Source organism: Brachionichthys hirsutus, chromosome 8, assembly GCF_040956055.1.
Source record: "Brachionichthys hirsutus isolate HB-005 chromosome 8, CSIRO-AGI_Bhir_v1, whole genome shotgun sequence".
Classification (NCBI taxonomy): Eukaryota; Metazoa; Chordata; class Actinopteri; order Lophiiformes; family Brachionichthyidae; genus Brachionichthys; species Brachionichthys hirsutus.
The window spans coordinates 11,998,567-12,022,595 of record NC_090904.1 but is presented as its reverse complement, the minus strand read 5'-3'; the positions used below and the strand labels follow the sequence as shown (position 1 = coordinate 12,022,595).

Sequence of the window (24,029 nt, the reverse complement as noted above, 5' to 3'; positions counted from 1 at the left end):
GGGCGAGCGGCGACCCTCACCCAGCTCTCCCGGCGTGTTGGCCTGAACACGGAAACGGAAACGGAAACACGTCATCACATTTTCCACTCGCATGGTTTTATACGGCAAAATTAATTCCCATTAAGTAAGTTAGCTGACTCGCTAACAAGCGGACGACGCTGTTGCTAAAAACAGACTATAATTAACTGTCATCTTTGATGTGTGTGTTTCCATTAAGCGACCCAAACAGTCGCACCCCGGATCAGTAGGGGGCGGTAATGCCCCTACGTAAAAACGCAAAAACGAAGAAGAAGAAAAAGAAGAAGAAGAAGACGTAATATTCTCGCTGTTACCCTTTCCACGACACTTATTTTAATGGTGCGTGTTGTGTATTTTCGGAACGACTGAAGTCTCTCCCTCCTTCATATGATGGTAAGTTTATTTGTGAAATCTGAGATCGGACTGACTATCGGACATACCGTAGGTTGCACTTCCGTAGCTCTACAGCCGACATGACAAGCACGCCGAGACGCGAGTTATGTTTGCTTAAAGTATACTTTACAATAAGTCACATATATGCAGAATACTTGTAGATATTAGTCTTACTTCATTAACCTCCGTTCACGTGGAAAAGCTACGTGAGTCAGATGGAGACGTTGCCGAAGATTAAGATTCAAGACCAATGGCTATGGGAGCTAAGAGCTAGCTAGGCTTTTGTTGTTGTAAATAGATTAGCTGCTCCTTTGTCGAAGTGTTTGTCTGTTGCTTTGACTTCCGGTTATCTGGAAGTCTTGCAATATTTTCCGTTTGTCTTTTCTCTTAGTTTCTCCAAGTTTTTCCAGCCCAATGTGATATAGCAGGCTAGTAACTCATAGTACGTCATTAAATGTCTGTGTTTTAAGTTACTTCTATGTGATAGGAAAACTCTCATCTCAGGGTACTTGTACCTATTTTCAATACCCAGCAGACGGTGCTGCTACTGCTGAAGTCAACCACAAACTAAAATGTGTAACTGTTGAGGACTGTTCTCTAAGCTGTTTCAGAGAGACAAATAAAAAAAAAAGCCATTACCTTTAACGCTAAGTGTTGTTCTCGTCCACTTTCCAGGACAGTGAAATGTCTGACGTTGACCATCCGCCAGGGCCCGAGACCAGCAGTGTGGATGGGGAGAACGCACCACTGTACTGTATCTGTCGTAAACCAGACATCAACTGCTTCATGATGTAAGTTCAAAACATCAGAAATCAAATCGAGGCTACTTTGTTTATCCCGAAGGAAACTGGGGGATCCGGCCGTGCAGTGGAATTAGACTGAAGTAAAATTAGAGTTCAGTGAACATCTTCAGTAGTTTGAAAGATTGAATTTCTGCGGCTGGTCATGCACCTTGAACTTATTTCTCTCTCCCTCGCAGCGGCTGTGATAATTGTAACGAGTGGTTCCACGGCCACTGCATTTACATCACGGAGAAGACTGCAAAGGCAATCCGTGAATGGTACTGCATGAGATGCAGAGGTGATGGAAGCATTTCTCTACTGCCACGCTAAAGGGTTAATAAGCATTTCACAAATCCAGAGCACCAAAGACATTTTGTGCTCTTTTCACTGCCAACAGATAATAACCCTTTACTGGAAATAAAGTACAGATCAAAGAAAACCCGGGAGAAGGAGCCCGACTCTGACAGAACTGATAAACAGTACAGCACCCCGAGTACTCCAGACTACAGGAGTGAGAGGCGGCGTGGGTCGAAGGCAAGAAACTTTGATGTAAATATTTTATTTTTTGGCGAATATCAGAATAATTACTTTCCGAGAAATTAGAGGTAGATTGTAATTGTATTTCAATAAATTGTGTTTACTCTTGTTCGCTCAATGCTCGGTGAATTGAAAGTATGAGCCAGATGTTGAATGAGCTACAGATGCAGAAGCTGCTGACAATGAGCCACATCAAAAGATTGTTTGCGTACCGTAGCGCTCCTCTTTGTTGTCTCAGATAAAGCGTTCCGTCCGCATGTGTGGGGAATGTGAGCCCTGCAGAAGGACAGTGGACTGTGCTCAATGTGACTTCTGCAAGGACATGAAGAAGTTTGGAGGCCCCAACAAAATCCGACAGAAATGCAGGTTTCGGCAATGCGAGGTTCGAGCCAGGGTAAGCCAGCTCATTGTTATTGATCTGTTTAAATATAATGTGACAGCTGTGAATCCCCAGAAACTAATTATTTACCCATTCTGTCCTGTGCGTTTTATTAAACAGAAAATGCTGCGTGTGAAGGACGAGGAATTCTCTCCACGTGACAGGAGGGACATGTCCTACCACCGAAGGAGACGATACTCTGAAGACGATGACAGCGAGGCAGAGCTCTACCAGCAGTACAGTGCAGCAGGACTTGCCAGCAATATGGTAGTACAACACGTGACACCATAGCTTCGTATATAAAAAGGAACGAGGGCTCATTTTAGATGCTCTCAGTCGCAACTAAAAGGTTTGATCAGGACAAGTGTGCGCCGTTTGTTCGTTCCCTTGTCACGCAGGCGTGGGGTAGCGATGAGGACGACGAGCCGTATTTCAGTCCCGTCACGCGCAAGAAAGCCGTGAAGGTGAAACACGTGAAGAGGCGAGAGAAGAAGTTTGATAAAAAAGTACGATTCGTTTCCGTGTAGAAACGATAATTATCCGTTGAGGGTGCCGCCGGGCGCTGACGTGCTTTCGTTTTTAACAATCCAGAAGGAGGCGCGACGCCATAAACAGAAGCAGAAGCACAAAGACAGGAGCAGATACAGCGAGAAGGGCGAGCTCCGAGATAGCACGGGGCAGCGCCAGTGTCTGGGGCCAAACTGTGTTCAAGCAGCAAGAGCCAACTCCAAGTACTGCTCTGAGGACTGTGGAATGAAGTTGGCTGCCAAGTAAGACCTTTTACTCTTTTCCCGGGTCAGTGCACTTCTGTTAGCATCCATACCGTATGCCTGGTGTCTGCTTAGAACGGAGACCAACATCCATCCGTTTTCTTCCGCTTTGTCGCGGGAGTTGCCGGAGCCTATCCCAGCTTGCTATGGGCGAAACGCGGGGTACATGTTGGACGCTTCGCTGGGGCCACACGGAGACGGACAATCATTCGCGCACACACTCAAACGCTACGGACAATTTAGAATAATCGATTCACCTAAATCGCTATTCTTTTGGAGACAGAACCGGAGAAAACCCACGCGGACACGGGGAGAACATACAAATAATTAATGTTTGTTTTTTACAAATAAAATGTAATAAGCAACATCGTCTGCATAAAGTTTATTAAGAGGCATCTTTTCTTTTGCGTTTCCCTATGAGATTTCAGCGATATAAGACAAATATAACTAAATATTCCACCAACAAGTTTTATGGATGCTAGCTCTTATCTGATCTGTGTAATCATCAATTATACAACTGAAGCAGAAAACATGAAGAGCCCAAAATACTGAAGGCAAGTTCATTCAAAGCTAATTTTGAGTGAATATATATGGACGGGGGAGGGGGGGGGGGGCTGCAGTCATCGATTATTTAAGTAATTAATCTGTCGAGGATGATCCACAGCCGGATCTACGAGATCCTCCCTCAGCGGATCCAGCAGTGGCAGCAGAGTCCCTGCATCGCCGAGGAGCACGGTAAGAAGCACCTGGAGCGCATCCGCCGGGAGCAGCAGAATGCGCGGCTGCGGCTCACGGAGATGGAGCGACGCTTCCACGAACTGGAAACCATCATCGCCAAAGCGAAGCAGCAGGCCGTACTGCAGGATGAAGAGGTGAGCAGAGCTGTGCTGAATGCCATTATTAATAATTGGAGAAATAATCATCAATGGCAGCGATTCCGTTCCTGAAACGTTACATTTTTACATTACACTTAATTATTGTTATTATAAATAGCAGGAGACATTTATCAGCCTCCGCTCGTTGCTTACTGGGCTGCATTTACGGACTTGTATTTTGGTCTGTGGGGTTGTATGAGTTTTATAAAATTGTCTTTCAACTTTTTTTTAGATTTGCTTCCTTTTTTTTAAAAGGAAACAATGGGGCTAACCTTTTTGTTTATTTGGAGCTACCGAAGAACAATATTCCTTTTTTTTAAAATGCTCTGTTTCTGCTGGCAGGTGAATGACGGCGATAGCGAGGACACCGACTTGCAGATTTTCTGTGTGTCTTGCAGTCATCCCATCAATCCTAAAGTGGCTTTGAGACACATGGAGAGATGCTATGCGAAGGTGATTATTACGTACACTTCTGCTCGTAAGCATCACTAACAATTAACTGCTAAACGCAAACAAAAGAAATGGCTTTTTTATTCTTAATCTTTGTTTATCTCACAGTATGAGAGCCAGACTTCCTTTGGTTCCATGTATCCTACAAGAATAGAAGGGTGAGGGGGAAAAATATATTTTTTTAATCGTAATTTTTCCAGGCTCAGTTAAGTTTCTAACTGCGTTTTTTTTCTTTCATAGAGCAACCAGACTTTTCTGCGATGTGTACAATCCCCAAAGCAAAACGTATTGCAAGAGGCTTCAAGTTCTGTGTCCAGAACACTCCAGAGATCCTAAGGTCAGTCATTTTTATTATGTGGAACCAATACGGTATCCGTGAAAGGCTTTTAAGTTTTCTTCTGTCGTACTTGATGCTAGCAACATGCATCTGTGGGTGGTCAGTTGTACTTCTGTTTTCTGTTGTTCGGTGACTAGATCCCTGTGGATGAGGTGTGCGGCTGTCCACTGGTGAAAAATGTGTTTGAGCTGACAGGAGAATTCTGCAGGGTCTCCAAAAGGAAATGCAACAAACATTACAACTGGGAAAAGCTCAGGAGAGCAGAGGTGGACTTGGAACGAGTGCGAGTGGTAAGCCCCGCCTCATTACGGTTGGTTTTAAAGGACATTTAGTTATTGGACGATCTTCTCTTGATCGCCCTTACTTCAAATCTTTTGATAGAAATGTCTTCTTACGTTTTAAACACATGAGTAACTGTCCTGTTTGTGAAATCGTTTTTCTTCCCCTTCACGTGCAGTGGTACAAATTGGATGAGCTGTTTGAGCAGGAGCGGAACGTTCGGACAGCTATGACCAACAGGGCTGGCCTGCTCGCTCTCATGTTGCACCAAACTATTCAGCATGACCCGCTGACGACAGATCTCCGTAGCAACAAGGACAGGTAGTTGGTCTCGTCCGCACCGGCGTTCCGATCTGTCCATGACGTGAGATTTGAGTGTGGTTTTTAATTTGCTGTGCGATATTTACTTTTTTCATGGCAAACAATGTTCTAACCGTAGATAAATATTTAAAAATATTTGTATGATTATTAACTTTAATATGGAAAGGGGTATATTTTCCTGACTGATAGATGAAATGCTGTTTATAGAAATGTGTTGTTTGATCCCCATGAATAAACCTTGCTTTTGTTCCACGGTAGGTGTGTGGCTGTTATTTGTTGGCTCATTAAAAAAAATTTTTTTTTCCTATAAACAATGGCTACTATTGATTCCCAGGCCAGCCTAGCGACATCATCTCTCCAGCGTCCACCAGAAGCAGAGATGAAATCCACAAGATACGAGGGACGTGGTCAAACGCCTCCAAATCCACAGAAATATGTAGATTGTTTGGGCGAACTCCTACGAACCGTCGAGCACCCGATGGAGGGTGTAGAGTTGGGCCAGTGTTCCATGACCGGAACGAAAATCACATTCCTCCTCCTAGTGATGGGAATCCCGGCTCTTTTTGCTCCCAAGCGGTTCTTCAGGTTGTTTTGTTGCTTTAATTAATTTATTAACAGCATAAAATTATGCACAAAATGAAATATGTTCTATAAATATGCTTTTATTGATTCACTCCACATAAAATGTAAAACATTTTCTTTTTATAAAATACAAAAAACAACTATTTCCATTTTCTGCTTTTTCCTTTTAAACACATTTAAAGTGAAAGAACACGAAACGCTTCAAACCACAACACAATAAAATCAGAAATGTTAAATATGCAGCACAAAAAGAACAAAATTGAGCACCCAGATCTTTACTTAAGGTTGGCGTTTAGAAACACCAACTGCCTCAGCTTCGAGGAGCTGATCCGATTTCTCCTCTCACTATTTATCTGCCCTGCTTTGGAGAAGATTATCTCGGGGGGGACCGATGTTGCCACGATGCACAGTCTCCGCATCGTCACCTGGGTAAGGCGTGGGTAAATCGAAGCCTTGGTCTCCCACCAGCTCAGTGGGTCTGCACTTCTCTGGCAAAGGGGCTCGTCAATGTAGGACCTCACCTCCAGTGTTGCGTTTGCTGCGGGATTCCTTCTGGTGGCATCTCGACTTACTCGTTCTTCAAAGAACGCCCAAACGTCAGATGCTTCAACCGTTCGTTCTCCCGCTTCGTCCCCTGGCGGTGGCGTCGGTTGGCTGGATCTCGCTGCTGCTGCTGCAGTTATTCTCTGAAGAGCTTCATCCACCGCCCTGTCGTCATTAAAGACCAGCGTCTTGAATCTTGGATCGAGAATGGCGGTTTCAAGGAGAAGGGCGGTATGTTCCATTCTGTGGAACTTCCTGTCCAGGGATGCGCAGAGAGCATCCACCAGCTCTTTGGCTGTTCCCGTAGCCACTCTGGTTTGGTGCTCGGCTGTCCGTCTCTGCACACCGTTGCACAGGATTAACATTTTGGAGGCTGTGACGTGGCTGGAAAAAAGAGGAAACAAGTTTCAAAATGATGATTGTATTTTTAAATCCGGCATCATAATCGGACACGATTTAGGATCGTGTCCGATCTGCTTTTCATTCCAGTAATGCAACTACTACTACTACTACTACTACTACTACTACTACTACTACTACTTTGCACACTTGCCTGTCTGCACTGATCTCCACAGTGACCTGCTCAAACAGCTCCAGAACAGCGCAGGCCTCCTGCAGAACCTCCCATTCCTCTTGGCTCAGAGGGTCGACCGGTGCAAAGAGAACAGCCAGGGTCGAGACGACCGCCTCCTTGGACTCCAGAATCCGTTTTAGCATATGAAACGTGGAGTTCCACCTTGTGATGCATTCTCGTTCAAGCTTCAGCTCGGGCATGCCCATCTGTTGCTGGGTAGATCGGAGCTTGCGTGTGGCTGTTGTGCTCCTGTGGAAAAAATCCACTATCGCCTTCACTTTGTCCACAGCTGGCTTCATCACCTCCAAAGCATCTCTTACAACCAGGTAAATCGTGTGCGCCAGACACGGTTGGTGGGCCCAGTTCAGGGTTTTAACTGCTTTCGTTACGTTAGCCGCGTCGTCGGTAACGCAGCAAACCACTTTGTCCCCCACGTCCCACTCTTTGGCCACTCTGAGCAGCTCTTCTGCCAAGTTCTCAGACGCGTGTCCGTCGCTGAACTCAAAACAATCCAGAAGACAGGACACCATTTTATAGTTCTCAATAAAGTGACAGGAAACCGACAAGAAGGTCGTGGCGGTTTGGGACGTCCAGCCGTCCGTCGTCAGGCAGACTGCTGTGGCTTTTTTCACCCTCTCTTGCAGTGACGCACGCTCTCGGTCATACAGGCCTGGGATGATTTCTTGGGAGAGTCTTTTCCTGCTTGGAATGGCATACATTGGATTGAGTGCGTGACTAAACTCCCTGAATCCTTTATCGTCCACAATGGAAAATGGTTGGAAATTAAGCGCAATCATTTTTGCCAATACTTCGTCGATTGGGTTCCATCTTGCTGGGGTCACAGACTTCTGCAGAAACGGTCTCATGGAGCCCTGGGTCGGAGGTTTAGGTGGTTGTGGTGGCGTACTGCATGGTGCTCTAGATCCTGCAGTAGACACGCTGGCACCTTCATTCATATCGAACTCATCTGGCTGTGTTTTAACCTCCCATTGCACTGATGGGTGGACAGTTCTCAGGTGCCTGTGCAGGTTGTTTGTGGAGCCGCCTCGATACGATATTCTTTTCTTGCAGACGCTACACTCTGCCTTCGTATTCTCAATAAAACTGAAATGGTCCCAGATTTTGCTTCTTTTCCGGGTGTCACTCATTTTCTTTACTTTACCTTTCTAACGCATGGACGTTGTCTCTTCTTGTTGCCCCCTGGCTCTCTTTCTCTGCCTCCCTCGGTCTGGAGCCATTTGCGCATGGCCGCTGGCTCAGTACAATGAAACAGATCAGAAAGGAGCCTCATTGGCTGGGCTAGTCTCAGTGGGCGGAGCTACGCCTCCGGTCAAAACAGAGAATCAACGAGGCGAGTTCGAACCCCATGCCAGGCCGGTGTTGTTGATGCGTCATTTGACACCTGCAGTAACTCCTGAGGACTTTTCTTCTTCTTCTGTTTTTTTGTTGTGGTGGCCAAAACAAAAGAAATATACTGACCAAAAGAAAAGCACTTTATTTCAAAATATATACATAATTTACAATACATAACTTGGGACAAAATGTCATTTACATTTGCTCACTCAACCTGCAGGGCCGGTTGAGTGAGCAAACACAGGGGAACACACATGCACAGCCATGCGTCTTAAAAGCTTTGCTGTATAAAATCTATATTTTATTTTACTATATTTTAAACACATAATGCAGCTGTTGGTATTACAGCGACATTGAAAATCTGTTTTCTAAAAATACTGGTGGAGTTAATTTATCTTCGCAGAGTCGGTGGATTGTTCTGGCGAGTTGGGAGGTTGTGATTCGGCTGTGTTATGTCTCCCGACTCGTTTCTTCACTGATCTCCCGTCTAGAAGTGAGGGCGTTTTGCTCGCCACCACCGTCGCCGCCACCAACGCCGGGGAGCCGGAGTCGCTGCTTGATTCAACGCCGGCTGGAGAAGGAGGAGAAAAACACATGTTTATTCATAAAACCCTGAAGGGGGGAGGGGCACCGGAGCTGCAATAACATAAAAAACACAAGAAAACTGAATGATCAATTATCTCACCTCTGGGATGGGAGCCGGGGTGGCATCGGGCTCAGCCGGGGGGTCAGCGGGCTGAGCCAGAGCCTCTACGGGAGGGAGCGTGGCTCTCCCCGCAGGGACCTCCACCAAAGGGAAGGGGAACATCCGAAACATCCGCGGAAATAAAAGGTGCGTCTCGGGAGGGAGCTGGTATATCGGCGGCGGGAACTCCATGGGAGGGAGCTCCCTGGAAGGGAGCGGGCATACCGGCCGAGGGATCACCGAGGAAGGGTAGGCGAATATCCGCGGAGGTTTTTTAGGCGGTGTCTGCCGTGAGGGAGCCAGAGTCGCTGCACGCTCAGCCGGGGACTCCGCGGACTCAGCTGGGGTGTCGTCAGACTCAGCTGGGGTTTTAGCGAGCTGAGCCGGATGCTGCAATAACATAAATTAATTCATTGCCTTGGTTAAACGATGAACGCAGGAAAATAATGGACCACAACTTAAAAAATCATTTAAAACTGGTCTCACTACAGAAAGACAAACAGTTACATGTTTAAGAAATAAAGTAACTCAAAGTCTGTGAAAGGCTAAAGCAAAATTCTTTATGGATATCATTGTGGAAGCAAAGGGGAATGCAAAAATAAACTGGCAAAATCTGAATAAATTACTTGGCAAAGACATTAAAGACTCAAACAAATGTATTGATCTTAAAATTAACAATGCAATGGTAAATAGTCCAACTGTCCTAGCTAATAAGTTTAACTCAGTCAGGGAGAAGACAGAAATGTTTGCACCGTCTATTCTTACTTCCAGCTAAATTAATAAGTAAATAAATCAATAAAAAACACAAGACAACTAAATTATCGATTATCTCACCTCTGGGATGGGAGCCGGGGTGTCATCGGGCTCAGCCGGGGGGTCAGCGGGCTGAGCCAGAGTCTCTACGGGAGGGAGCGTGGCTCTCCCCGCAGGGACCTCCACCAAAGGGAAGGGGAACATCCGAAACATCCGCGGAAATAAAAGGTGCGTCTCGGGAGGGAGCCGGTATATCGGCGGAGGGAACTCCATGGGAGGGATCTGGAGTATCGGCCGAGGGATCACAGGGGAAGGGTCGGCGAATATCCGCGGAGGTTTTTTAGGCGGTGTCTGCCGTGAGGGAGTTGCCAGAGTCGCTGCATGCTCAGCCGGGGACTCTGCGAGCTCAGCTGGGGTTTCAGCGAGCTGAGCCGGATGCTGCAATAACATAAAGGAATTCATTGCCTTGGTTAAACGATGAATGCAGGAAAATAATGGACCACAACTTAAAACGTTAGACTGTTTGTATGATGTTCTCAAAGCAACCTCTGGACATCAAACATTCAGGTGTATTTTTGGGAGGACAGGAACTACAAATTGTCTCTGAATTCAAGTACCTCGGAGTGACACTTGATTCCACACTATCTCTCAAGAGCCACATTGAAAGAATAAGAATACAGTGAAATTCAACCTGAACAATTTTAAGCAAATACAACCTTTCATAACACTTGGGGCTGCTAGAATGTTTCTGCAATCAATGATTTTCTCACACATTGAATATTGCATTACATGTTGGTCGCTGGCAGGTGTAAATACATGCAAAATCATAGAATCACTCTATAAAGAATCTTTAAAGGTCTTTAATAGAAAACCAATGTCATTCCATGTTTGCAGATGTAAATTAGCATTTTTGCTAAAATCCGGCATATTACGTCTATTAGATGCGTCTGTAAGATGTTCATTAACATGCACTGTCCCTATCAAATAAATTAATAAGTAAATAAATAAATAAAACACACAAGACAACTAAATTATCGATTATCTCACCTCTGAGATGGGAGCCGGGGTGTCATCGGGCTCAACCGGGGTTTGGGCGAGCTCAGCCGGGGTTTGGGCGAGCTCAGCCGGGGTTTGGGCGAGCTCAGCCGGGATTTGGGCGAGCTCAGCCGGGGTGTGATCTGGCTCAGCCGGGATTTCGGCGAGCTTAGCTGGGGCGTGATCTGGCTCAGCCGGGATCTGGGCGAGCTCAGCCAGGGTGTAATCGGGCTCAGCCGGGATTTCGGCGAGCTGAGCCGGATGCTGCAATAACATAAATGAATTCATTGCCTTGGTTAAACAATGAACGCAGGAAAATAATGGACCACAACTTAAAATATCATTTAAAACTGGTCTCACTACAGAAAGACAAAAATGTACATGTTTAAGAAATAAAATAACTCAAAGTCTGTGAAAGGCTAAAGCAAAATTCTTTATAGATATCATTGTGGAAGCAAAAATAAACTGGCAAAATCTGAGTAAATTACTTGGGGCTGCTAGAATGTTTCTGCAATCAATGATTTTCTCACACATTGAATATTGCATTACATGTTGGTCGCTGGCAGGTGTAAATACAGGCAAAATCATAGAATCACTCTATCAAGAATCGTTAAAGGTCTTTGATAGAAAACCAATGTCATTCCATGTTTGCAGATGTAAACTAGCATTTTTGCTAAAATCCGGCATATTACGTCTATTAGATGCGTCTGTAAGATGTTCATTAACCTGCACTGTCCCTATCAAATAAATTAATAAGTAAATAAATAAATAAAACACACAAGACAACTAAATGATCGATTATCTCACCTCTGAGATGGGCTCAGCCGCGGGAGAGATCTTGTATTTCTGCCGGTGCAACCGCTGCCGCAGCCACCGCAGAAGACCCGGGGATTTCCATCGCTTGGTCACCCGGTTATCTCCAACTACAGAAACAGGATCAGAGTCAATCGTCTGAAGTTTGTAAAATACAAAAATGAGCTAATGGTGCAAATTACCGTGTGGATCCGGGCCATCGGCCATGGCGTTGAAAATCGCCTGCTGCATTTGGGTTAGGTCTGTATACAAACCAAACCAAAAAACGATATACCAATATCCAAAAACACTATACCAAGCTCCAAACACTCAACCAATCTCCAAACACGACACCAAGCTCCACACACCACCAGCAATCATAACGCAATGAGGTTCTGACTGCCTGGGCTGGGCTTTATATAGGCAGGGCAGTTAAACATCAAAGCTCTGAAATTAACCTCCACAGACATTGAGATGAAAGCGCCATGGCTTTAAAAATGAGCTTTGGTGATTGGTCCATACGTGTCACGTGATAGTTTAGTGCGGAAGTGTTTGTCTTAATGGTAAATGTGTTAACTTTAATGAATAAATAAATAAATAAATAGCGTCAAAAAGATGTTTTATTTTGAAAAACGACCGGATGTACTCCACCGTAACATTCGCCTGTGAATTTTTATTATACTTTACGCGGTTACGGTGACGTTACTAAAAACAGACCGCGAACTAGCGAAAATAAAATAAATAAAAAACGTCTTTTGAGAGCTTCTTTGCGAATGGAGGAGGAGCCGACGACCTCCGGGAAAAGAGCCGGACTCAAAACACTGATCAACAGCTGATCAGCTTCGTTAACGAGCAGGGAAGGGTTCGAAACGGCTTCGGCGCATCGAGACCAAGAACCCCGATTAAAAAACAAGAATGTGGAAATCACGACACAAAAAAACGTGAACGCGAACGACAGAAGCGATTATTAGATATTGGTGGTGTAATACTTGTTTAATAGCTATTGCAAGTGCATAATATTGTAGCGTCCGCCGGACGCTGAAACGAGAACTGTTACAATATAAAGTTTGGTAAGATTATATTCCTCCGATCATTGCGTGACAACGCGGTGAATGAAAGAGAGAATTCGCTTCTTAAACACAAAGCTTGGGCCGAGATTTGTTCGGGCTGCACAAACTCTCATGATTCTCATCACAACTAGTTTCTGTCGCATTCAATGCTCTCATCCTTCAAACTCTTTTTCCCACAAGTCATCGCAGTTCTCAGACACTCGTATATAAAATATCAGAATCAGAAACGTTTAAAATGTAAATATGGCAGAATTAGCCAAAGGCTACTTTCCATCTGTCCGTCCCTGGTTATGATGCTGAACGTTACTCGGATGCGTTGACGTGATCAAGATGGGGGGGGACGCCATCTTGTAATTTTGCTTACATTATCCAGAAAAAACTTTCATGCAATTATTAAAAAGATCCTTTGATAAAACGTTGTACTACGTTTACCTGAACTCTACATCTTAGTAAATGATCACCTTTACGTTCCTCGGGGAGCAAACGGAGCTGAAATCAAGAACAGCGCTGCTCCCCTTATCTTTATTCATGAAGACGTCTGAGCTTCCTCATGAGCTTCTCTCTTCAGCAACTTTGCTTGTTGCTGGAGCAGCAGACGCCCGGCGGCAAAAGCCACGATCATTTAAGGAGGCCTTCAGTCGGAGCCGTGACTCAATCGTGAGGCGTTGGGAGCCGCTGAAGCTCGGAGGGGCCAGATCTTCACCAGGTGAAGGTTGGAGGAAGCTCTGAGGGGGCATTTTATAGGCAGTACGGTGGCTCGGCGGGCCCAGATCTCATCGTAGGGCCGAGCGATGCTAGCCTGCCGTTCCCTTGGAGGATTGGATAAAGGCAGAGAACAAATTTCAGCCAAAGAGATTCTTCTTCTTCGATTGGAACCCGCCTGAACGAGAGCATCGTTTTAACCAATAGAAACAATTGATCGCAGAGCAGCAGAAAAAATCATAATTTAAATTAGAATCAATCAAAATGACATGACAAAGGAATGATTAATTTATTAAACATGAAAACTTGTGTCTGCACACTTTTACCTGATTCAGTTCCAACACAGTCTATTATATACATGTGTGTATAAATATATACATGTATATATATATATTCATGGGCGTGCTTGCATACAGTCTACGCCCCAGAGTCTGTGACTCCTCGGACCCCCTCCCTCCAGACGGCGGCGTCACGCCCGTCCCGAGCCTGATGGGGAGCAAACACCACCTCCAACCTGCGGAGGGCGCTGCTCTGGTCACTGCGGGTGACCGTCTGCGGAAGACGATGCAGACGACCGTCACCTGAAAAACAGGATTCACATCGAAACACAGTGAAATAACTGCTAACGGCTAAACGCATCACAATGCAGAAGCTCCGCCCTGCTGCCAGGGGACAGGTGTGTGCGTTACCTGGTTGATGCAGGGGACAGGTGTGTGCGTTACCTGGTTGATGCAGGGGACCCGTGTGTGCGTTACCTGGTTGACGCAGGGGACAGGTGTGTGCGTTACCTGGTTGACGCAGGGGACAGGTGTGTGCGTTACCTGGTTGATGCAGGGGACAGGTGTGTGCGTTACCTGGTTGATGCAGGGGACAGGCGTGTGCGTTACCTGGTTGATGCAGGGGACAGGTGTGTGCGTTACCTGGTTGATGCAGGGGACAGGTGTGTGCGTTACCTGGTTGATGCAGGGGACAGGTGTGTGCGTTACCTGGTTGATGCAGGGGACAGGTGTGTGCGTTACCTGGTTGATGCGGGGGACAGGTGTGTGCGTTACCTGGTTGATGCAGGGGACAGGTGTGTGCGTTACCTGGTTGATGCAGGGGACAGGTGTGTGCGTTACCTGGTTGATGCAGGGGACAGGTGTGTGCGGTGTCTGCGTCGCTGTCCTCGCTGGACGAGCGGCTTCTCCTGGTTCCGCTTCGGCTTCCTCTCTGTTTCAATCAGATTCAATCAGAAGACAAATGAGACAGAATATCCCTGAACCACTGCCGTCTTCTGATTGGTTGGGCACGCTGCATTAGCGATGCTGCAGCTAGCTGCTGAGTGGCTGGGGGGGGGGGGGTTCTAGTGCTGCTATTGCCCTCTGCAGGCAGGAAAACCAAATCCATGACAAACTCACCCGGGGCGTTCCAGACGACTTCAAAGCACGCCACGGCGTTCCTCACCCGCAGTTTCAGTATCCTGAGAGACGAGGGACGAGGGACGAGAGACGAGAGACGAGGGACAAAGGACGACAGATGAGGGAGGAGAGACGAGAGACGAGGGATGAGAGACGAGGGACAAGAGACGACAGATGAGGGAGGAGAGACGAGAGACGAGGGATGAGAGACGAGGGACGAGAGACAAGGGACGAGAGACGAGAGACGAGGGACAACAGATGAGGGAAGAGACACGAGGGACGAGAGACAAGGGACGAGAGACAAGAGACGAGAGGAGGGTTCGTTGCTTCAGGACCACGTCTGTGTTGATGCGTCATTTGACACCTGCGGTAACTCCTGAGGACTTTTCTTCTTCTTCTGTTTTTTGTTGTGGTGTCCAAAACAAAAGAAATATACTGACAAAAGAAAAAAAAGCACTTTTTTTTCTCTCCATTTCAAAATTTGTTTCAACATCTATTAAATAGAGAGGTATAAACTTTTTGTTCAGACCCTCATGTAACTTTAAAGTCCTTTAAGTATTTATAAATACTCGTAGTGCTACATTAACGCGAGCATTCTAGCAAGCCAATATTAGCATTTAGCTAAAATAATTCCTGATGCTCCTCCTCCGGGTCCGCACATATCTTGTGTAAATTAATCCCCAGATAACCTCGGCATTCCTCAGCGTTAATGATAAGGAATTAACGACAGGCAGAAATCATGTTATCATTTTAACAATAGTGGATATCGCCTGAACGTGATGGAAATACAAGGAGTCGTCGTGTTTCTGGAAGTCAAGGGGCAGGATGGCTTGGTGTTTTAGCCGGGTTATAAAGGCGTTACACCGACCTGATCATGTTGTTATTAGATTATAATCTAAAAAGAACCACGGTCAGCGGTGCGTGTGCGCGTCCAGCCCCGCACGCAGAGGTCTTATGTAGACTGTCGGTCCCCCCTGCTCGGTGGTCTCTTCGTGGCCTGCTGCTGCTGCTGCTGCTGCTGCTGCTGCGAGTGTTAGCCCCCGCCCCTCCCCCGATCTACGCAACGCAAACACATATTGACCAATCACGTGCGACTTGAAGAGAAAAAAAGCGCGCGCGAGAGAGAGAAAAAACAACAACACGGCTCCCGTAGTTCACTTCAAAGAGCCCGCTCTCAGACCGACACGTCACTCGCTGTTGTGTCTTGTCACCGGATGTCCGGTCGCGCATTACATTTAAGTACATTTATGATTATTTGTTTTACGTGTACCACGTTTATGATATTTTATCACACATTATAGTGTCTGTTATTGTTTTATGGAAAATGACAGTATAATTCTGCTCACTCACTCACTCCGCCAAGCAGCTCATTCGCTGTGTCTCTCTCGCTCTGCTTTGGTTCGATGCTCCTTCCCCCTCGTGCTAGCTGCGTGGGAGCTAACTGCGCAAGTTCCTCCATCGAAGAGCGAAGTGGTGCTAATTCAAGTCAAGTCAAGCATCCAGAATGACATATCATTACAGGTGTGTAAGTCTTGTTGGATTTATAAGCGGGTATCGATGCACTATTCTGAAGAAAGACAGCCAACACCGGGAAGCTGAAGCTAACGGTGGTCGGGGTTTACAGCTATTTTTAGCTAGTGTTTATCAAAAACAAACCCAATGTTATAATACTGTACGCGTGTAAGTCATGTTTACAGCGCACTGGTGGTATTTGTGGTATAAAGATAATTCACGCATTAAATGTTTGGCATGTATCCGCAAATCGGAACTCTTCTAGCAAATGCGATGAGCTAGTGTCGCTGATGCAAAATTAAGGCTAGCTAGCAGACAATGTTAGCTATAAGTTTACTGCCGGTAATCAATAATTCAAGCAAGATAGCCTGAAATGGCGAGATAGCGAACGGCTCTCTTTCTAGTTGGTCTTTTAAGCCCAAAAATTGAAACGTCATGTATCTACGTAAATGTTTGTTACAATGTTAGCACTGAGACGTACGTGTTTGTTAGCTGGTCCGGCTAAATAAGTTTCCCTCGAGTGACTTGATTGTCGGACAATGTTATCCGTGCGTGTTGTAACAGGTTTTGGTCGTACAACATGTTTCATCTGCTTATACGTCCGACAAGGAGTTTATATTTTTGACGGCGTTTGTCTGTTTATTAGCAGGATTACGGAAAAATCGCTGGATGAATGTTGAAAAAAAATCAATATATGCATTCAATTCACTGAACAAAAATTACACTCGTAAAGGGGCCCACCCAATACGCACTATCATGCTAAATGTATTCTGTGTCTGACCCAGGATGAGGTCAGGAAAAAATATAAAATGTTAACAGTAAAACCCTAATTTATGGATTTAAAAATCAATTCCGATTCACTTTTACTTTCCATGGTTGGTATATAAAGATGTCAAGAACAATTCAGAACCTTTTTGATGATGATCCAGATCACCGTGTGGACGGTGTAAATCTAATTAGGAGGGGGAAGAGCTGCTTGGAGGAGGTCTGTGCTCTGAGTGCTTTTCTAGTTAAACATCTTTCTGTTTTTCAGGATTACAGTAGTGACATGAGGAACTGATCAGTGTCAAACAACTATGCAGACAGTTTCCTGCCCAAGAGGTTAATGTCAATGGGCCAAATTTGAGGACAATGTTGAAATACAACACTTTAAATGGTATGCAAAATTGACCATAGCGTATATCATATTTATCTTCAGGAGAACCCATTGGAGCATTTCTGGACCAAACTGGAGCATCAATGAACAAGAAACCTCTTGAGAGCAGAGGAGAAGATGTGGGACAAAGCAAAGAGAAAAAGAGCACTGAAACTGAGAACATCTCTGCGATATATTCAGACGTACTTGATACGAAGGAAAGTCCCCGCTCAGATCGGGTAGATGCGAAATCAGATGATGCAATGGAAGAGGCAAAAACTGCTGCTGGTGATCCTGCCGTGGACTGGTTTGAGCCTCTTGAGGACGACGGCGAGGATGGCTACAGTCCTGGTAGAAATGATCTAGATGAGGACAGCGTGGCAGGAGAAAGTGAAAGGAGTGAGAGCATTGTCGGCAGCGAGATGGCCTCAAAAAAGCCTCATCGGTAGGTTGAGTCACCTTTTCTGAGACTCGAACTTTGTATATCCACGTGTAAGTGAGGAGCCACAACATTGTTTTTGTCATCGAGGAGCTGATTACATGTTAGGAGATGCTGAACTGCTCAGAATTTCATTGATAGAGAATCTGATTCAAATTAATAATGGAAAAAGCTGATTCCATTATTTGCTAGGATATGAAATCTGTTAATATCCGTTATAACAATTAAACAGTGAATCTGAGAAACTGACTTTGTTTTCAAGTGATGCTGAAAGGATCCTCCCATTAGGGAAGTTTGCCTCCTGTGCATTAAGGTGTAACACACACAGCTTTAGCTCATTAGCATCTTCTTGGACGGCATCACATTTAGTTAATAACTGTCTCTCAAATAATGATCACCTTCTCTTAGAATCAGGATCTTTGTTCCCCACCGCAAGCGAAATGCTGATGACGGATGGCTTGATTGGCCGGTACTCGGAGAGGGTTGGAAACGCAAAGGAGTTGTCCGGCGTTCAGGCTCCAGCGTCGGGCAGACGGACGTATACTACATGAGGTAAAGGACCTATTTGATCTTCAGCAGTGTGGACTACAGAGATGAATACTACAGATAAATACAGCACTTAATTTATTTATTTTTACTGCTATAAAGAGACGGAAGCCTGTATTTTGATGGTAGTCCTCCAACTCTTTCTTGCAGTCCCCGCGGTGAACGAGTGAGAAGCAGGGTAGAACTGCTTTCAGTGGTTCAGTTTCTTGACTTATCCACATTTGACTTCAAGACAGGGAAGTTCTACGATGGTGAAGCTCCTGCAAGAGTTCGAAATAGAATAAAGGTATCGCCCACTTTTACTTCAAAGCATGTAAGGAAGGAAGTAATGGAAAATGCTGCCCACTTCCTGTTTGTGGCCAATCAGCTCACCGTTGGTTACATTTTTGTTGCATAATTTGCAAACCACCTTAAAATAAAATATAATAAAGGTGGTTCAAACAAACGTTGACGGTCAAACATCTCTTTAAGAGATCTCACAATGGACGACTACGGGAGTAGAAAGGAAGCATATTCACCCCTAATATTTTTTCCATGAGTATTTCCAACACGACATCATTAGAAAAAGGAGGAATGACATTCCGTGCCTCTTCTTCTCAGGTGTAAGATGTACGTGCCTTTATGACCCCGCCCCCCCGCCCCCTTTCTATGTCATTAGAGAAGGATACAAGAGCGATCTTCCTCGGAGTCCAGCTGGGTAGACCGAGGCGAGGGCACCGACACGCCGGATTCCGTCCACAGTGTCCCCTCACGGAGTGCAGCAGGAACACCGAATCGAGGTTCCCGTAACGCAGATCAGCCAATGGAAGATATGGTTAAGCTTCCTTGTCCCTCGTCGTCTTCCAGGCTGTACCCACTCCCCGCCATAAATGGAGAAATTGCGTCAGAAGACAACTGTCTGTGAGTTGTTTATCACTTGCGTTCATTTTTCAGGTCTTTACCTTGATGATGAAAGCTTCTGGTGTAATTAACAGAACACACAGACTAAAGCATTCTTGTCTTTTTGGGGGTTTTTTTTTGGCAGGATTTGTTCCAAATGCGATATTTCCTTCACAGGCACATGGTATGACAAACAAAGGAAGAGACCCTGCTGCCCCACCTGTTGGGGTACGTCGCTGTCATGAATACTCTAATGTTGGCGACACAATGATAGACACAGCAGACATTTGTGAAAATCCTAAGTAAGCGAAATGTCCAGATTTATTGACTTGAAAATGTTGGTGTCTTTCAGCGGCCTCAAAGACGAAAGAGCATCCGATGATTCGTTTCAGAAAGGTAAAAGTAAACGTCCTTATTCCCCACCAGGAAGGCTATTTGGATCTAGAAGTTAAAATGTGTAAGCATGCACAAACTTGCGCCGACTAACCTGGTTTTCGGTTGTTCTCGTCTCCTCCAGTGGATTCCGTGTGGGCAGTGTGTGGGATGTCACAACGTGGTGAACTGTGGGCAGTGCGCCAACTGTAAGCTCGAGCTAGAGAGCCCAGAGTCCCGGAAACGGCTTTGCCGGAAGCGCCGATGTATATGTCCCATTCGCAAGGTGAGCCGGCAAAGCGGCTAATTTATTTTGAACCTGATATGTACTATTTCCTTAGACACGAATATAATCAAATAAACGCAGCTCACTCGTTCTCCTCCAGTTACGCGCTCGGCTCTTAGCAATTGCACAAGAACAATGAAATACTCTTCGATTTTAAGGTATTTTAATCGTCACTTTGCACGATTTTGTTCCATCAGGGCTTTGGAAGTGGAAACTTCGTGCAGCAGTTTCACTACGATGACGTCACCGAATCGCACGATGACAGTCTGGGATTCAAGGTAATGATATCCACGTCGGTATAGTTTTATGGATTCCTTTCAGATGGTCCCGTTCACATGATGCTATAATAGTTTCTACTGGGGAAAACTGGACACTGACTTAATCACTGATTTTTTAATTTTTGATCATTTCTTATTTATTTATTTTACAGAGTGAAGTAGCAGACTCACAGGTAAACAATATGAGACCAGATTTCACCTGTAGATTATTACCCATCATTCTTTGCCACTGCGTGATGATGGTGTTATTCACACAGAACTCGGGTCTCAGAAGCAGTGACACGGAGAACTTCTCAGCCAACGTGGATGTCGATGACGACGAGGATATGTCGACTGACGACGACGACGATGTGAGTTTTTGACCCCCCCCCCCCACCCCCGTAATGTGACGGAGAGGTCACTCAGACGGTATTTGACCGAAATGTATTATACGCAGAGGACGGTTCTGAGCATGTCATCAGTGAATATCAGACCTCTCCTATGCTGTAATGAGGACATGCACCTGTTGGGGGCAGCATTGCTATTTTTGGGTGGATGATCGGCGATGACTGTTACATGTTGCACGACTTCACCGAGGAAAATTCGGGAGTAGGTGAAAACGTCGAGCGGTTTCAGCACCAGATTTCTAACGATCCAGTTGCTCCTTGCAGGAATGGGGGAACGACACTCTCTCGCTTCTTTGTTTTTGTATTACTTTGTGATTTCTCTCGTTTTCAGTGGCATAAGAAGCGGAGGCGACGAGCCTGTGGGGATTGTGAAGCCTGTCTCAAGAAAGACTGCGGCACGTGTGACTTCTGTGCGGACAAACCCAAATTCGGCGGCAGCAACAAGAAGAGGCAGAAATGTCGACTACGGCAGTGTCAGAGACAGGCGATGGTGAGACCCGCCCCCCCCCCCCCCCCGAAACCCTGACTTAATATTATCGGATTTAAATGTGTGTGTGCTACATTTTACAGAGACACTTGCTGCCTTTCCAGATGGGACAAGATGAGTCTTGCCCTGAAGGTCGGCTGCTGCTAGGACGGCCCAGACCTCACTACACGTACAGCCGGAAGCCACATTTGAAGGATCACAGAGGACAGCCTGGCTCGGACCTCACCGATAACGAAGACGACGACCTTCTCCTGAAAGCCGTGAGTTCTCGGGCTTTTTCCTGGTTGTCTGCAAAAGCTCCTATTGGCTGAATGAGAACCCACCGAGTCGAGCTCGAGTGCTGAGTTTCTTTTAATCAGGTGTGCTTTTACCACTGAATAACGTCCGTCACCTTTTACATGTTTGCAACCTCAAACGCACCTTAACCAAAATAAATAAGCCATTTTCTATTTTTTCCTACAATCCAAATTGAATCATTTGGATTTTGTACAGCGGAATGGACGGCGTGACGGCGACCCTCACGACGGCTCTGACGTGGTGGCTTCACGCTCTTCCTCTTCACGTCTCAATAATTGGGCACCAGGGAATATGAGCTCCTTTTTATCACTGCCTAGCTGTTTGCTCTCTCTCTCTGTCTCTGTCTCTGTCTCTCTCTCTCTCTCCTCCTTCCCAGCAGTCCTTCAGTTTGCTCTCGTGATCTCTTGTTATGTAACAGACCGGATTAGGCAAAGGCAGCTGGTACTTGGTGACCCGTCATCGGCGTTGTAGCTTTCAGCATGGTGGTTTTATTTAAAGCCGTTCCTATATGAACCAGAAGGAGGGCAGACCGGCTTCCTGATTTGAACCCTGAAACATCAGTTTTCTTTCTGCAAGCGAAGTAACAAGTCGGTTAAACCACAGTATCGTGTATATATTCTGCTTATGTTTTAAACTGTACATTTTATTAAGTACAATATTAAAAACCCAAATCTTCATCTTTCTTTTATGACTATACAATTGCATCTAATATGAATACTCACTCTACAGCATCCATATATACCTTGTGATTAATGTATGGATCCACTCTTCTAATTTTCTGACATAGTTTTTTTTTGCAGTAGTGAATGGTGTTTTCTTATGCAGCTTGAATATTTAAGATCTGAACCACCTGTGTATCTGTAGTGTACCATATATAAAATGGATCATTCTTAATTATAATGGAGCAAACATTTGAAGCCGTGTTGTCGAGGCGACGGCCTTTTTGTTCTGATCCTGCTGCAGGTGCTGGTCGCGTGAAAACAATTCTCTTTAGTTTAAATGCTCTTAATTGTTTTCCCCTTGAGCGGTTTTAAAATGGCTGCATTTATGTGTTCGCTCTTTTCAATCTAGGACACGCCCAGATGGGATGCAGAGAAATTCCAAACAGGCAGCGATAGTCTGAAACAAGCGGGTGACGAAGAGGAAGAGGAGTTACCCATGGTGAGTTTCCAGCCTGTTCTTATTATTTGTCTTTGTGTCCTGACCCGTGGACTCATTTCCACTCGCCTCTCCAGATCACGCAGATCTTTAGTTTGGCGGATGACCCAGTGGGGAGTGGTCGGGACGTAGAACACCAGCTAATGAAGCTGTTGCAGTCTCTGCGCTCGTCGGTTCTGCCCATCTTATGGTATGCGATAATGGCGGAGGGACCACAGCTGCAGCTCATCCAGTGTTCCAAGAAGTCCAATATGACGGACACCATGGTGCTGATTGACCCGGGCTTCTGCTATCAGATCACCGTCCAAAAGCAGCCGCTGCTCCCCACCCACCCGCTGTACGACGCCTACCCAGGACGCTTAGCCACTGTGAACGAAGCGGTCAGCCTGCTTTTGGGCCTGGATGAGTACGCCGTGTGCCGAGGACTGCCGCCCAAGGAGCGCTTCGTCGATAGAGATCCACTCATATTGGAGCGGGCGTCAACGTGCGATTTTCTGGTCAAGAGGAAAGTGAGCATCTGCACTAACTGCAGAGCGCTGCAAGGACTTTAGGGCCGGCAGGGACGGAATAGGAGGATGGAATTTACCTACAGATTGTAAATGTATAGAGTTAAAGCTGGAGCTGTGACATTACAATCCTTCTTGTATTCCTCCTCTGAAGTCTTCTTTTAGTCCTTGTATATGGTTATTGTTATCACAGTAATGTCTAAATGTCAATATTGTGTACGCAGCACTGAGAAGTAAGCTTGTTTCTGATTTATTTATGCTAATGTGACAATTTCCATATTTTAATCTGGTTTAATTTTGTTTTAACGGGATAAAAAGAAAATAGAAGGGGGAGTCATTTAATTTGAAGTGCAAATATAAAGGCGTAGTATTGTAGTATTCTTCCAGTGTTGCATGGAGGTCGCCTGTTTTACTCAATGGAACGTCTCGCTGGTTATCCTACGGAACTCAAACGTCAGTTACATTTTTATATTTGGGACTAAATGAACTTCCCCTGAAGTCCGCATCAGATTTTAGGAATATGTGTGAACTAAACAAAGATCTGTTTTATTCGTCTTTTAAAATGTCTTCTGGATTCAGAAACACAAATGTTCATGCTTGATGGATGATGTGCTGCTGGGAATATTGAACACTTGTATTGTTCTGAATTGGATTTATTCCAAGGATTAAGCTTTGTACACATAAGAATGAAACCCTTATGTTTTGTCATCAAGTTTCCGCTTTTGTTTCCTACGTGGGCCAAGAGGACTCCGTTTGTTTTGTTGCACTTCATGATGGAGTTGAAATCCGATGTCATGAATCTATTGTTACCTCGGTTTCCTCAAGTGATCCAGCATATTTTAAAGTGCTTTAGGAAAATGTGTTGTCTAAGATGACAATTACTCTAAAATAAACTCTGTTCAGGGAATAGAAGCAATTTTTTTAAATCTGTTTTTGTGAGGGCAAAGTCTCATCTCTTTGGTCTATAAACAAAGAAGGTCCACTGTCATGGAAGAAGTCTATGAGGGAGGTACACCCCCCCCCCCCCCCCCACACACACACACGCCTTAAAATTCATGCTAAAAAGCACCTTGATTTGAAAAATATATAGATTTTTTTAAGGACCCAATTTTATAAATCTT

The 24,029-nt window shown here is 45.3% G+C and overlaps 3 protein-coding genes across 3 annotated transcripts; 2 read left to right on the top strand and 1 right to left on the bottom strand.

The window, feature by feature from the left end:
• Positions 1-306: 306 nt before the first annotated feature.
• Positions 307-5,398, top strand: cxxc1b (CXXC finger protein 1b). The gene is made up of 14 exons (XM_068742546.1): positions 307-411; positions 1,087-1,202; positions 1,391-1,491; positions 1,591-1,727; positions 1,969-2,124; positions 2,230-2,376; positions 2,508-2,615; positions 2,701-2,879; positions 3,544-3,751; positions 4,097-4,207; positions 4,313-4,362; positions 4,445-4,541; positions 4,679-4,831; positions 4,999-5,398. Exons 1-14 carry the CDS (start codon positions 406-408, stop codon positions 5,143-5,145), a joined length of 1,716 nt encoding a protein of 571 aa, XP_068598647.1. The 5' UTR covers positions 307-405; the 3' UTR covers positions 5,146-5,398.
• Positions 5,399-5,998: 600 nt separating this feature from the next.
• On the bottom strand, positions 5,999-7,559 carry LOC137898133 (E3 SUMO-protein ligase ZBED1-like). The gene is made up of 2 exons (XM_068742131.1): positions 6,820-7,559; positions 5,999-6,650 (listed from the first exon to the last, which is right to left on the bottom strand). The coding sequence occupies exons 1-2, from the start codon at positions 7,557-7,559 to the stop codon at positions 5,999-6,001; spliced, it is 1,392 nt and encodes a 463-aa protein (XP_068598232.1).
• Positions 7,560-17,537: 9,978 nt separating this feature from the next.
• Positions 17,538-23,809, top strand: mbd1b (methyl-CpG binding domain protein 1b). Its single transcript, XM_068742130.1, has 12 exons — positions 17,538-17,719; positions 18,128-18,265; positions 18,410-18,510; positions 19,491-19,534; positions 19,656-19,796; positions 19,994-20,074; positions 20,227-20,247; positions 20,332-20,424; positions 20,792-20,950; positions 21,031-21,207; positions 22,316-22,405; positions 22,480-23,809. Exons 1-12 carry the CDS (start codon positions 17,538-17,540, stop codon positions 22,951-22,953), a joined length of 1,701 nt encoding a protein of 566 aa, XP_068598231.1. The 3' UTR covers positions 22,954-23,809.
• Positions 23,810-24,029: the final 220 nt, after the last annotated feature.

Coding starts and splice junctions, on each gene's coding strand:
- mbd1b (XM_068742130.1), top strand. CDS start 17,538: ATGGAAGAGGCAAAAACTGCTGCTGGTGATCCTGCCGTGGACTGGTTT. Junction 18,266..18,409: donor ACGGACGTATACTACATGAG/GTAAAGGACCTA, acceptor TCTTTCTTGCAG/TCCCCGCGGTGAACGAGTGA. Junction 19,797..19,993: donor GTATATGTCCCATTCGCAAG/GTGAGCCGGCAA, acceptor TTGTTCCATCAG/GGCTTTGGAAGTGGAAACTT.
- cxxc1b (XM_068742546.1), top strand. Junction 2,125..2,229: donor AATGCGAGGTTCGAGCCAGG/GTAAGCCAGCTC, acceptor TTTATTAAACAG/AAAATGCTGCGTGTGAAGGA. Junction 4,832..4,998: donor ACTTGGAACGAGTGCGAGTG/GTAAGCCCCGCC, acceptor CTTCACGTGCAG/TGGTACAAATTGGATGAGCT.
- LOC137898133 (XM_068742131.1), bottom strand. CDS start 7,559: ATGTATGCCATTCCAAGCAGGAAAAGACTCTCCCAAGAAATCATCCCA. Junction 6,651..6,819: donor GTGGAGATCAGTGCAGACAG/GCAAGTGTGCAA, acceptor TCTTTTTTCCAG/CCACGTCACAGCCTCCAAAA.